At 44.7% G+C, this 14,804-nt stretch overlaps 1 protein-coding gene across 2 annotated transcripts; it reads left to right on the forward strand.

Annotated features, from left to right (window-relative positions):
• The first annotated feature begins 548 nt into the window (after nucleotides 1-548).
• Nucleotides 549-7,320, forward strand: DPPA3 (developmental pluripotency associated 3). 2 transcript variants are annotated; one of them, XM_003811794.5, is made up of 4 exons: nucleotides 549-1,407; nucleotides 4,938-5,182; nucleotides 5,958-5,999; nucleotides 6,728-7,320. In XM_003811794.5, the coding sequence occupies exons 1-4, from the start codon at nucleotides 1,326-1,328 to the stop codon at nucleotides 6,836-6,838; spliced, it is 480 nt and encodes a 159-aa protein (XP_003811842.1). In that variant the 5' UTR covers nucleotides 549-1,325; the 3' UTR covers nucleotides 6,839-7,320. The 2 variants fall into 2 exon arrangements, with proteins under 2 accessions (XP_003811842.1, XP_034791185.1); XM_034935294.3 differs by lacking the exon at nucleotides 6,728-7,320 and having other exon boundaries at nucleotides 5,958-6,709.
• Nucleotides 7,321-14,804: the final 7,484 nt, after the last annotated feature.

Below are 14,804 nucleotides of genomic sequence, written 5' to 3' on the forward strand. Positions count from 1 at the left end.
GCAGAATTGCCTGGGAGGCTTGTTAAAGCATTACCACTGGGCGCCAGTCTTTGATTCAGTAGGGCTGGGTTGGAGCTCAGAATTTGTATATCTAAGTTAACTAGGTGCTTGTTGTAAACTGCACTTTTTTTTTTTCCCAAGAGGCAGGGTCCTGCCCTGTCTACCAGGCTGGAGTGCAGTGGCACGGTCATAGGTCACTGCAGCCTTTAACTGCTGGCTGATTAAGCGATGCTGGAGACCACACTTTTGAGAATCACTTGCATAAAGTGTTGGGACATGATCTATGCCTATGGCTGCTCATTCTCTATGAAAATATTTCTTAATCATAACTTCAATTTTTGCTTTTTACCAAACCCAAACAAGGTTGCCTTTGAGTATTTTCTCGTGGTTTCCACCTAGAGAGGGAATGGGGGAAGGTGCGTATTTGAATAAGAGGGAAAAAGATGAGAGGGGCAGCTGGGGACTTGTTCTTCCACCTCCTGCAGACAATCAGTGGTTAAATGTTGTTGTGCTTTGCTACAAATACAAGCATTTTTTTGTGGGGAGGGAGTAGCAATTTGTAAGGTTAGTTAATTTCAGCTGCTCAGAAATGTTAGGTACTGTTTATAGTTTATAAAACAAATTAACAAATAAAAAATACATGTCCCTAAAATATCAAGCTATGAAAGTGTTCATAACAGATACTTCTTCATTATTCCTCTCTTCTTTCTTAGTAGCAGCAAAGGTTTAAGATGATTGAAGCAAGGAAAACTTAAAGGAAACTTTCTCAGTTAGCTTAATTGGGAGTTTTTGGGCAGTGGTGGTGGTGGAGCGGGGGCGGTAAGAACTGCCATTCTCCTCTCTGCACTAGAACACTAAAGCCCAGTTCACAAAACAGAAGCCATCTCCAGGAGCAGAGTTTGGGGAAAAAAAAAAAAAAACAAGAAAAAAACAACTTATATGTAAGGCAACCTCAGGGAGACAGAACCACAAAAAGAGGATTTTAATAAATTTTCTAGCAGATATGACATCCGACAGATTATTTTAATGCAAAGCAGATGAAGAACTACCCTATGAGTCTAAACTACACCCATTCACCTTTAATCATTTGGATCCCTTAATCCTCTAATCATGGGATCATTAACATTCAAATATCCTGGAAGATTGGCCTATCTGTATTTTAAAAGGAAGCCGGACCTATAGTTTACGTCAGTTCTTTGACCATTCGTTGGAGCTCCGGTTTTCAGCCTCTTTCCGGGCTACCTTGTAGCAATTTGAGGCTCTGTCATCAGCTTCTGCTACGTTTCAAAGATCCAGGAGAAGCTTAGTGTTGTGTCAAGACGCCGATGGACCCATCACAGTTTAATCCAACCTACATCCCAGGGTCTCCACAAATGCTTACCGAAGAAAATTCCCGGGACGATTCAGGTAAGCCAGATAATGCCCTTCTTGACTATATGACTATAGGGGGGTTGGGAGGTCAAAAGGCTGCCGTCTTCTTTTTTTTTTTTTTTTAATGTTGACTTCAGTCTTTGCAAGAGGAATGTATTTAGGTAAACCTCAAACCAGAGGTAGTCAACACAGAGGTCAAAGACTTTATTAAAAGCGGTGATGGTGGTGGTGAGAATTGTATTATTTTATTCACTATGCTTAGGAGTACTTCAGATTTCTTTCTTTCTTTTTTTTTTTTTTTTGAGACGGAGTCTTGCTCTGTCGCCCAGGCTGGAGTGCAGTGGCGCGATCTCGGCTCACTCCAAGTTCCGCCTCCTGGGTTCACGCCATTCTCCTGCCTCAGCCTCTCAAGTAGCTGGGACTACAGGCGCCCGCCACCACGCCCGGCTATTTTTTTTTTTTTTTTTTTTTGTATTTTTGGTAGAGACGGGGTTTCACCGTGTTAGCCAGGGTGGTCTTGATCTCCTTACCTCGTGATCCGCCCGCCTTAGCCTCCCAAAGTACTGGGATTACAGGCTTGAGCCACTGCGCCCGGCCAGTACTTCAGATTTCTAAGACCAGTTTCTGGGGAGAAATAATTGGAATCACAGAACGCGGCTCATGGCGTCGTTGCATCAGTATCTTCCCCAACAGCAATACATGTCAGGAACGGTAAAAAGGAACAAATACAGAGACCAAATAAACAAAAGATAGGGGAAAAAAATGAAAGAATATGAGAAACTTTAACTTCAGTTGAACCTAAAGTTTTTCTTAATCTCTCGCCAACATTATTTTTATTTATATTTATTTTTTTGAGACGGAGTCTCTCTGTGTCGCCCAGGCTGGAGTGCAGTGGCGCGATGTCGGCTCACTGCAACCTCCGCCTCTCCGGTTCAAGCAATTCTCCTGTCTCAGCCTCCAAAGTAGCTGGATTACAGGCATGTGCCACCACGCCCGGCTAATCTTTTGTATTTTTAGTAGAGACAGGGTTTCACTATGTTGGCCAGACTGGTCTGGATCTCCTGACGTCGTGGTCCGCCCACCTTTGCCTCCCAAAGTGCTGGGATTACAGGCGTGAGCCAGCGCGCCCGTCCTATTTTTATTTTTGACAGTGGGTCTCTCCATGTTGCCCAGGCTGGTATCGAACACTTGGGTTCAGTCCATCCTCTTGCGTAGCTGGGACTGCAGGCGTGCGCCACCGAGTCCGGGCTCTAAGCCAACATTTTTGAGACTGGCTTTCCAGCTAAATGTTAATAAACAGACTAACAGCTTCACTGGGAAAATGGAAGGGAGAGGCCGTAAACGTGCTCCGTAATGTAAATTAGTAGCAGGACCTACACCGGAGGGCGGCTTATCTAGAAACTGCTTGGGTAATTCTGCTCCCTGATAGGCCGGGTCTTCCGGTGGAGAACTCCTTTCTTACAGCAGCACCCAAGCGCGGGCTTGGCCACTGAGGCCCTCCACGTGGTTTGAAGTCTTATTTATGACCCTGACAGCGGGGCTGGGTGTCTAGGGTGGTGGCGGCAGAAACCCTGGAGCCAACAACTTCGACTGCCCGATGCCGGGAGGTCTGGGAACTGGGCCGCTGGCGCGCTGACGCCCTCTGCGCCTGGTCTTAGCTGTGTCCCCTGCGTCCAGAAGAAAGAATGCTGGTTTATATATCCGAGTGGGAAAGAAAAATGAACGTACCCCCAGTCTCTCCCTTTCCTTGCGTCTGCCTTAGTACCTCACAGTTCCACAAAGGATCCTCGTTTCCATGTGCACAGGTCCCTAGACTTTGAGAATCGATCTCGAACTTTGATATTGTTTAATACTTTCACATATAGGGGGCAAAAAACAAAACAAAACACACATACAGGGGGCAGTTAACGATAACCTTCTTATTGTATGAGATATGCGTATGTAGGGGATACGCCTCACAGTTCGGATGGGAGAGACGAGAATGAGTGGTTGATTTCCCAAAATAGAGTTTGAGTGAAGAGATCTAATACCATGAAGAAGCTGGGCAACTAAATTAGGGCTAACTGGAGAGGGTAACAGCCACTTACTTCGACTGCCCAGTTTTGCTTAAGGATGAGGATTCTGGGAGAAAATAGTATATGGGTTTTTCTTGTCTCTTTCACAAGATTCCACAGAATGTACGGTAGGTAATGCTTGTGAGATACTCAGGGGATCTCTTAAGTGTAAGTGAACAAAGCTAGCTCAGGGCAGCGTGTGGGACACGCTTGTAGCGCCAGCTACTCTGGACGCTGAGGTGGGAGGATCGCTTGAGCCTGGGAGGTAGAGGCTGCAATGAGCCATGATAGTGCCACTGCACTCCAGCCTGGGTGACAGAGCAAGACCCTGTCTCAAACAATAACAGTCTACCATCCTGGCTAACACGGTGAAACCCCTTCTCTACTAAAAAATAGAAAAAAATTAGCCGGGCATGGTGGGGGGCGCCTGTAGTCCCAGCTGCTCGGGAGGCTGAGGCAGGAGAATGGCGTGAACCCGGGAGGCGGAGCTTGCAGTGAGCCGAGATGGCGCCACTGCACTCCAGCCTAGGCGGCAGAGCGAGACTCCGTCTTGATAATAATAATAATAATAATAATAAAACAGTCTAGAAAACAAGGGATTACAGTCATCCCTCGGTTATACTCTGGGAATTGTTCCAGGAGACCCCCAAAATCTGTAAGTGATCAAGTGCCACAGTGGGCCCTGCGAAACCTTGCGAAAAAGGTTAACAGTGTGTGTGGGGATTTCGAATTTTGTGATTGGTTGGAAAAAATTCTCGCGTAAGGGGGACCCAAAGTTTAAACCCGTGTTGTTCAAGGGTCAGCTGTGTTATCATGTGCCCCTGTACAAGTGACTTCTTCCTGCCTTGACTTTCCTTTTTTTTGAGACGGAGTTTTGCTCTTGTTGCCCAGGCTGGAGTGCAGTGGCGCAACCTGAGGTCACTGCAAACCTCCGCTTCCCGGATTCAAGCGATTCTCCTGCCTCAGCCTCCCGAGTAGCTGGGATCACAGGCATGCACCACCACGCCTGGCTAATTTTGTAGTTTTATTTCTATTTTTATTTTTATTTATTTATTTTTTTGAGACGGAGTCTTGCTCTGTCGCCCAGACTAGAGTGCAGTGGCGCGATCTTGGCTCACTGCAAGCTCCACCTCCTGGGTTCACACCATTCTCCTGCCTCAGCCTCCCAAGTACCTGGGACTACAGGCGCCCGCCACAACGCCCGGCTAATTTTTTGTATTTTTTAGTAGAGAGGGAGTTTCACCGTATTAGCCAGGATGGTCTCGATCTCCTGACCTTATGATCTGCCCGCCTCGGCCTCCCAAAGTGCTGGGATCACAGGCGTGAGCCACCGCGCTGGGATAACTTTACGATTTTTGAGAAAAGACTAGAGGTTGTGCGTTGTTTACTGTGACCTTCCACCCTGAGGAATTTCCCACACAGCGCCCTGTTCCCCTGCTTAAGGGCAGACCTAGTTGAAGTGTGAATGTTGAAGATCCCCTTAATGTAATGGCTTTTAACCTTCTCTTTCAGGGGCCTCTCAAATCTCCTCCGAGACGTTGATAAAGAACCTTAGTAACTTGACTATCAACGCTAGTAGCGAATCTGTTTCCCCTCTATCGGAAGCTTTACTCCGTCGAGAGTCTGTAGGAGCAGCAGTCCTCAGGGAAATCGAAGATGAGTGGCTTTACAGCAGGAGAGGAGTAAGAACATTGCTGTCTGTGCAGAGAGAAAAGATGGCAAGATTGAGATACATGTTACTCGGCGGAGTTCGTAGGGTATGTTGATGTGATGTGGCCGGGGCTGTCCAATTCCGGAGAGTGACACTCATAAATTAAGACCTAATTAATACTCCCTAGCTCTAGGCCCGGTGCGGTGGCTGAGGCCTGTAATCTGAGCACTTCGGGAGGCTGAGGCAGGTGGATCACCTGAGGACAGGAGTTCGAAACCAGCCTGGCCAACATGGTGAAACCCTGTCTCTACTAAAAATACAAAAAGTTAGCTGGGCCTGGTGGTGGGCACCTGTAATCTCAGCTACTTGGGAGGCTGAGGCTAGAGAATCGCTTGAACCCTGGAGGCAGAGGTTGCAGTGAGCCGAGATTGTGCCATTGCCCTCCAGCCTGGGCAACAAGAGCAAAACAAGAGTCTCAAAAAAAGACTCCCAGCTCACGTCTGTAATCCCTGCACTTTGGATGGCTGAGGTGGGAGGATCACTTGAGCTCAAGGAGTTCCAGACCAGCCTAGGCAATATAAAAAATTAATAAAATCAGCCATCTCTACAAAAAATTAATTAGCTGGGTGTAGTGGTGCGTGCCTGTAAGTCCCAGCTGCTGTGGGGTGGGTGGCTGAGGGCTGAGGCAGCTGGATCACTTGAGCCTGGGGGGTTAAGGCTGCAGTGAGCCATGATTGCTCCACTGCAATCCAGCCTGGGCAACAAAGACCCTGTCTCAATAACAAATTCCCTAGCTTCTCTCCCTTATATAGATGTGTAATATTAGTAATCTTTTTCTTGATAGTTTTCAATAAACATATATATATTTTTTTCCCATGAAGCATGAAAGAAGACCAACAAACAAGGAGCCTAAGGGAGTTAAGGTAAGTATAATTTTTTTCTTTTTCTTTTCCTTTTTTTTTTTTTGGCTATATATGTGGATGGGTATCTGGTTTGTTTCCTTTTGCCGGAATAGGGAATTAGGGAATTTGCTTGGACTTTCTGAATCCCCAGGGACCCTGGATAAGTCAGTTCATGTTTGTAGTTTTTAAAAATATATTCTTTATTCTTTATTTTTCAGAGAAGTTTTATGTTCATAGCCCTTCCCCCACACCCCACACATGCCGCCTCTACTGTCAACGTCACACACCAGAATTGCACACTTTGCAGCTGATGAACTTACCCTGACAGGATTATCATCCAGAGTTCATAGTTTACACTAGGGGTCACTCTTGGTGTTAGGTTGATACTTTCACGTGCTGTCACAAATATCTTCACGGTAGCACTGTATAGTAAGAGGACAAACACTTCAGCAGAGTGTCTAGCAGCAGAATGAGTTACATTTAAGGCATTCAGAGAACGGAGACTAGAATGTTTTATTGACAATCTGCACTTGTTACCATTACAAAATGACCCACAAGCTGCCATTCTGTGGTACCCATATTTTGATCTTTTTTTCTCCTAAAATGTTTTGCTTTTGGCCTGTATGTCCTTTTTTGTGTGTGTTCCCTGTTCCAACACTTACCAAAATAAACAACATTATAGTTGAGGGTTTATTACATTTCTCTGGGGTACAATATTCCAATTAATCCATTTCATCATTTTTTTTCAGAAGGAATCAAGACCATTCAAATGTCCCTGCAGTTTCTGCGTGTCTAATGGATGGGATCCTTCTGAGAATGCTAGAATAGGGAATCAAGACACCAAGCCACTTCAGCCATAAATCTTATTCTTGCACCTTTTTTTCTTGCTAGTAATTTTATATAGCAGGTTGAGAAAGCTACTCTATGCTAGTATAGACTATACACCAATAATTTTGATAATGAGTTCTAGGATGTATTTTTCTTGTATCTTTTTCTTCCTACTATGATACTAGTAATTCATAAGGGATCTGTGTAATCTGAATGTATTTGAATAACTTTAGCTCTACTGTTTGATTTGACCCAAAGAAGCAAAGACGATATAAGTATTCCCATGTGTCTTAGAAGCCCAAAGTCAGTGAGATGAAACCCAACATCAAGAAATTGAAGCAAAGTTACTTGTGGATAAAGAAAGCATTAGGTAGTTTGGCTATAGCATAATTAGATTTTCTGGCTTTCAAAAATTTGGATTGCAATCCCAGCAAACTTTGTTATTTTTACAGTTTTCAGTATAAAAGTGTTTATATAGAAACAATAAAGCTGACATTTGAGTACCTTTTAAAAATTGTTCTTGATTTTATTCTTGTTCTTGCTAACAATTAGATGAACAATAGTTTTATTACATTCCTAGAATGTAAATATCTGGCATTCTAATATTTTATATCTTCCCACTGGGAAGAAACTTCATTGTACATTTGGGTGAGATTGGAAAACACAGGCACAGATAGTTGCAAATATCAACTTCCCATTAGAGATGTGAAAATCGGAAGGAGGTACTTACTACGTTGTTGATAGGAAATATGCAGGGGTCCTCACACCAGGCAAGCAATTCTTTTTTGTTTGGTTTTCTGAGACACAGTTTCGCTCTTGTAGCCCAGGCTGGAGTGCGATGGCACTATCTCAGCTCACTGCAACCTCCGCCTCCTGAGTTCAAGCGATTCTCTTGCCTCAGCCTCCTGAGTAGCTGGGATTACAAGCACCTGCCACCATGCCTGGCTAATTTGTGTATTTTTAGTAGAGACAGGGTTTCACCATACTGGCCAGGCTGGTCTGGAACTCCTGACTTCAGATGATCTGCCCACCTTGGCTTCCCAAAGTGCTGGGATTACAGGTGTAAGCCACGGCACCTGGCCTCCAAGCAAGCCATTCTGCCATAGATATCAGCTGGGTGTCTAATTCAATTCCAGCACTGTCTACCTGGAAATAGCTCCAGATCTTACAGGTTGGAGGCTCAGTCCCACAAGACTGCCTGCACTTCTGATGCTAATCACAAGCTTCAGGTTTTCTTACCTGTGCTTTTGGCTGACCAGCTACAAATCAGGGTTCCCTCGACCCCTTGCTTGAGTTTGATTAATTTGCTCTAGTGGCTCATAGAACTCAGGGAAACACCTTGCTTATTGTGAAGGATATTACAAAGGATACAGATGAATAACCAGATGGAAGAGATGCATGGGGCGAGGTATAGGAGAAAAGACAAGCAGGGTGAACCACCCTTCAGGAGTGTGCCGCTAGCTGTCCAGGAGCCCTCAGAACTCCTTTTGTGTTTTTAGGGAAGCTTCATTAGGTAGGCATGATTGATTACATCACTGGCCATTGGTTTATCAACTCAACCTTCAGCCCCTGTCCCTTTCCCTGGAGGTCCCGGAATGGGAGTGAAACATTCAACCCTCCAATCACTTGGTGGTTTCTCCTGGCAACCTGCCCACATCCTGAGGCTATCTTGGAGCCCCCAGCAAAGCAGTCACCATTAGCATACAAAAGTTATCACTCCAGAGATTTCGAAGATTTTAGGAGCTATATGACAGGAAATGGTGACTAAGAACAAATATATTTCATAATATCACGGGGAGAATTGGAAAGGATATCTGTATGATATGTAATAACCCAAGAAGATGCTATCCAGTGATTTCTTTGTGGTTTTTGTTTTGTTTTTTTGAGATGGGGTCTCACTTTGTTGCCCAGGCTGGAGTGCAGGACCACACTGCCAAGTCTGGTCATCAGAAGTTACCCCACTGAAGAACTAAATTTAACATGGTCTACCAGCAAGGACAAATGTGGGGCAGATTGAGCATTGGTTATATTTCTTTTTTTCTTTTTTTTTTTTTTTTTTTGAGATGGAGTTTCACTCTTGTTGCCCAGGCTGGAGGGCAGTGGCGCAATATCAGCTCACTGCAACCTCTGCCTCCCATATTCAAGCGATTCTCCTGCCTCAGCTTCCTGAGTAGCTGGGATTACAGGCATGTGCCATCACGCCCAGATAATTTTGTATTTTTTAGTACAGATAGGGTCTAACCATGTTGGTCAGGCTGGTATCGAACTCCTGACCTCAGATGATCCACCCACCTCAGCCTCCCAAAGTGCTGGGATTATAGGCATGAGCCACTGTGCCCGGCAGAGCATTTGTTATAACTTACAAATCGTTCCTAGTAGCAAAGCTAACTTTTATTATTTTTCTGTATGAGCTTGAAAATCACTGACTAGTTAAAAAAGGCGACTTATTTTTATTGCAATCATGTTAAATTTGTAAATTAATGAAAACATTAATTCTACATGTCACATGTCCTTTCGTATTCTTTTGAGATGCAGTCTCGCTCTGTCACCAATGCTGAAGTGCAGTGGTGCCATCTCTGCTCACTGCAACCTCCACCTCCCAGGTTCAAGCGATTCTCCTGCCTCAGACTCCCAAGTAGCTGGGACTACAGGCGTGTGCCACCACGCCCAGCTAATTTTTATATTTTTAGTAGAGACAGGGTTTCACCATGTTAGCCAGACTGGTCTCGAACTCCTGACCTCAGGCAATCTGCCTGCCTTGGCCTCCCAAAGTACTGGGATTATAGGCATGAGACACCGCGCCTGGCTAGTATTTAGGTATATTTTTAAACCTTTCTATAATAATATCTTCCTTTCATGTATTTCCTGCCGAGAGCATCAGTTCAAGTTGCCCTGAATCTTTATGCTCCCAGTTTACATTTATTGAGTGCTAGGCATTATTCTAAGGACTTTACGTGCATTAGCTTATTTAAACCTCAAAACTTCTGAGATAGGTCACTTCCGGTGTCTTCATTTTACAGAAAAAAAAAGCACAAAAGTAGTGAACTTGCTCAAAGTTACATAAGAAGTGGCTTATCTGAGATGGAAGTCAGCTAAGCCAAGTCGGTACTTTCTTCTTTTTTTTTTTGAGATGGAGTTTTGCTCTTGTAGCCCAGGCTGTAATGCAATGGTGCAATCTCGGCTCACTGCAACCTCCGCCTCTTGGGTTCAAGCAATTCTTCTGCCTCAGCCTCTCAAGTAGCTGGGATTACAGGTGCCTGCCACCATGCCCAGCTAATTTTTGTATTTTTAGTAGAGACGGGGTTTCGCCACATTGGCCAGGCTGGTCTCGAACTCCTGACCTCAGGTGATCTCCCCACGTCGGCTTCCCAAAGTGCTGGGATTACAGGCGTAAGCCACTGCGCCTGGCCCAAGTCGTACTTTCTACAGATATCTTCCTCTTCAGATTATATTATGGTGTGTTAAAATATTGCCATTACATTTTTCAACTGGTTGTAATATATGAAAGTTGTTTTTTTTCTATATTTACTTATTTGAGCCAGGGTCTTGCTCAGTTGCCCAGGCTGGGAGTGTAGTGAGGCTTGGCTCACTGCAAACTCCACCTCCCAGGCTGAAGCAATCCTCCCACCTCAGCCTTCTGAGTAGCTAGAACTACAGGCATGAGCCACAATGCCCGGCTAATTTTTTGTATTGTTTGGGGAGACAGAGTTTCACCGTGTTGCCCAGGCTAACGCTGTTAATTTCTATATTTGCTGTTCACTCAACACTTTTTGTTTTACTTTAAACTTTTTTTAAAAAAATTTCAAACTACATAAAGTTGCAAGCTTAAGCTATAAACCTGTGTGTACATTTTACCTAGATAACAATTGTTAGCATTAGCCACATTTCATTTAACATTCTATATTTTCTCTTTTTAAACAGATATTTGAGAGTAAATTTCAGATAACACTTCATCCCAAAATAGTTTGTGTTTTCTCAGAACAAGAATATTGACTTATATAACCACAGTAGAAGGATAAAATTCAAGAAATTTATGGCCAGATGTGGTGACTCATGCCTATAATCTCAGCACTTTTGGTGGCTGAGCCCAGAGATTTGCTTGAGGCCAAGAGTTCGAGACTAGCCTGGCAACATAGTGAGATCCTAGTCTCTACAAACAAAAAATAAATTAGCCAGGTGTAGTGTTGGGGGCCGGGGGGGGGGAAGATGTGGAAGGGATAGGAAGCGGGGAAGGGGTAGGAAGGGATAGGAAGGGAGGAAATGGGCTAGAGGACCCCAGGGGTTCAAAAGGCAACTTATTTATTTATTTATTTATTTTGAGGCAGAGTTTCGCTCTTGTAGCCCAGGCTGTAGTGCAATGGTGCAATCTCGGCTCACTGCAACCTCCGCCTCCTGGGTTCAAGCGATTCTCCTGCCTCAGCCTCCCGAGTAGCTGGGATTACAGGTGCCTGCCACCTCGCCTAGCTAATTTTTGTATTTTTAGTAGAGACGGGGTTTCACCACATTGGCCAGGCTGATCTGGAACTCCTGACCTCAGGCAATGCACCCGCCTCAGCCTCCCAAAGTGCTGGGATTACAGGTGTAATCCCAGCACGGGCACCACGCCCGGCCCAGGGTTTATTTTTGTATTTCTACTGGCCCACGCACTCCAGCCCAAAGGGCCTATGGCCCAAGGCCCCACAATCAGGCCCCAGCGGTCACCAGCTCTGGTCTTGGACCAGCCCTTGGTGCCCACCTGTACCCCCACCTTACCCATTTGGTCACATGCACTGGTTGTCACTTTACTACAGCTCATTCCTTTCCAATAAAAGTTTCTGTGACTTAAAAAATATACATATATTTTTCTATATGATGTTAGATAGGGGTCCTACTTAATTCTTTTGCATATGGTTATCTAGCTGTCCAAGCAACATGTGTTGAAAAGACCATTCTTAAAAAAATAAATAAATAAAAATTAAAAAAAGACCATTCTTTCCCTATTGAGTTGTTAACAATCAATTGACTATTAATGTGAATGTTTATTTTTGAATTTGCTTATTACATTGACCTATACATTTGTTTGTTTATTTATTCATTTATTGAGATGAAGTCTTGCTCTGTTGCCCTGGCTGGAGTGCAGTGGTGCGATCTTGGCTCATTGCAACCTCCATCTCCTGGGTTCAAGCGATCTCCTGCCTCAACCTCCTGAGTGGCTGGGACTACAGGTGTGTGCCATCACGCCGGGCTAATTTTTGTATTTTTAGTAGAGACTGGGTTTCACCATGTTGGCCAGGCTGGTCTTGATCTCCTGATCTCAGGCCATCCGCTCACCTTGGCATCCCAAAGTGCTGGGATTACAGGCGTGATCCACCTCACCTGGCCTGATCTATATGTTTGTTTTTATGCCAATATCACACTGTCTTGGTTACTCTTGCTCTGTGGTACATTTTGAAATCAGGAAGTGTGAGTCCTCCAACTTTATTCTTCTTTTTCAAGTTGTTGAGACTTTATTAATTTAAAATATTATTAGGCCGGGCAAGGTGACATAAACCTGTAGACCCAGCTACTCCTGAGCTGAGGAGGGAGGATCATTTGAGGCCAGGAGTTCGAGGCTGTGGTGCCCTATGATCACACTGTGAATAGCTGCTGCACTGCAGCCTGGGCAACATAGTGAGGCCCCTTCTCTAAAAATAAATTAAAAATAGGCTGGGCACAGTGTCTTACGTCTGCTCTCCCAGCACTTTGGGAGGCTGAGGCAAGAGGATCACTTGAGCCCAGGAGTTTAAGGCCAGCCTGGGCAACATAGCTAGACCTCATCTTTACAAATAATAAAAAAATTAGCTGGGTGTGGTGGTGTGCACCTGTGGTCCCAGGTACTTGAGAGGCTGAGATCACGGCCCTGCTTGGGCAATAGAGTGAGACCTTGTCTCAAAAAATAAAAAATTGTTATAAGGATACTTTGGTTTGATATATCACTTATCAAATTTGTGCTGTGCCATAATGAGATTTCTCATATGCTTTTGGGCTTTTCTCTATTCTTTTGAATTCCTTTTGAGGCCAGGCACAGTGGCTCACGCCTGTAATTCCAGCACTTTGGGAGGCCAAGGCGGGTGGATTACCTGAGGTCAGGAGTTCAAGACCAGCCTGGCCAATGTTGTGAAACCTCATCTCTACTAAAAATACAAAAATTAGCCGGGCATGGTGGCGGACGCCTGTAATCCCAGCTACTCAGCAGGCTGAGGCAGGAGAATCGCTCGAACGTGGGAGGCGGAGATTGCAGTGAGCTGAGATCACACCACTGCACTCCAGCCTGGGCGACAGAGCAAGACTCCATCTCAGAAAAAAAAAAAAAAAAAAAAAGAGATTGAAAATTAAGGTTATCTTAAGATCCATTATTTTTCAAAATAGTGAGAGTCTTGGCCAGGCACAGTGGCTCACGCCTGTTATCCCAACACTTTGAGAGGCGGAGGCAAGGCAGGTGGATCACCTGAGGTCAGGAGTTCGAGACCAGCCTGGCCAACATGGTGAAACCCTGTCTGTACTAATACAAAAATTAGCCGGGCGTGGTGGTGCGTGCCTGTAATCCCAGCTACTCGGGAGTGGGACGCAGGAGAATCACTTGAACCCGGGAGACGAGGTTGCAGTGAGCTGAGATCACGCCATTACACTCCAGCCTGGGCAACAAGAGTGAAACTCCATCTCAAAAAAAAAAAAAAAAAAAGGTGAGAATCTAGTGATAAATATCAGGAAGAAATGGTGTGTGTAACTTGCTAAATGAGAGGTGGTAGATAAGATCTTTCCTATTTCCTGGTTACCAGGACCCATAGTCACATTTTAGTTTCAGAGTAACTCCAGCTCAGTTTCCTTCCTGCAGGGTTTGCTAAGGGACACCGTTTTGTAAGATCAGACACAAGAACATCTTTCACTATCAAAAGTAGGCTAGCGATAGGATAAGAGAGTACATTTGGGAGAATGCCGACCTTATGTTACTGATTCCTATCTGCTTTATCTTTTTTTGGGAAAGGGCAGGGCATTTTATATGTACTCCCTCCTCCTTGCAGGATCAGATGTGACCAAAGTATCTTTGCCTGCAAATAAAACTGGAGCTGGTGATTACATCTAATCTAATTGCTGAGCCATTGAACCAGCAGAGAGCCTGAGAGCCAGGCCTGATGCTGCCGGTTGGTGAGAAAGGAGTGCAGGGTGATGCTAGGCAGAGTGTCTGCAAACAGCTGGCATTCCCACCATTTGGTGACGCAAGTACAGTTCAGAAAGTGGGTGGAACACAAACCATCTTGTAAGTAACCACCCATGACCTTCCCCCAACAAGGGACTGCTGGATGAGAATTCCCCAAAAGCAAAAGGTTGTGGGGATGGAGTAAGTTTAAGCCTCAGTTCCATTTTTATGACAAAGGACTGGGCAGAGACCAACACCCATAGAGCTCTCTAAAATCCAATCAATGCAACCCCATGAAACAGCCAAGTTTTAGGCCATTGCCACAGAGAGGAAACTGATGGCTGGTCAGTGTTGAGAATCCAAAACCACCCCTGACTATCACTGGAATGGGAGAGCTTTGAATCAAGTATAATTCAAACATTTAAAGTGAACATTTACACATCAAGTATAGAGTACTATATTTCTAAATTCTAAACTTAATAACTGAAAGGTTTTTTTTTTAATTTTTTTCTTTTTATTCATCATATCCAACCCCAAGAAACTGGTTTTTTAAACATTTTTTATTTTTTTGAGGCAAGGTCTTGCTCTATAGCACAGGCTGGAGTGCAGTGACATGGTCATCTCTCACTACACCCTCAACCTCCCAGGCTCAATTGATCCTCCCACGTCAGCCTCCTGACTAGGTGGAACAAAAGGCACACACCACCACACAGAGCTAATTTTTAATTTTTTTTGTAGAGATGGGGGTCTTGCTATGCTGCCCAGGCTGGTATCAAACTCCTAGGCTCAAGCGATCCTCCTGCCTTGGCCTCCCAAAGTCCTGGGATTACAGACATGAGCCA

This window comes from Pan paniscus, chromosome 10, assembly GCF_029289425.2.
Source record: "Pan paniscus chromosome 10, NHGRI_mPanPan1-v2.0_pri, whole genome shotgun sequence".
In the NCBI taxonomy this organism is placed as follows: Eukaryota; Metazoa; Chordata; class Mammalia; order Primates; family Hominidae; genus Pan; species Pan paniscus.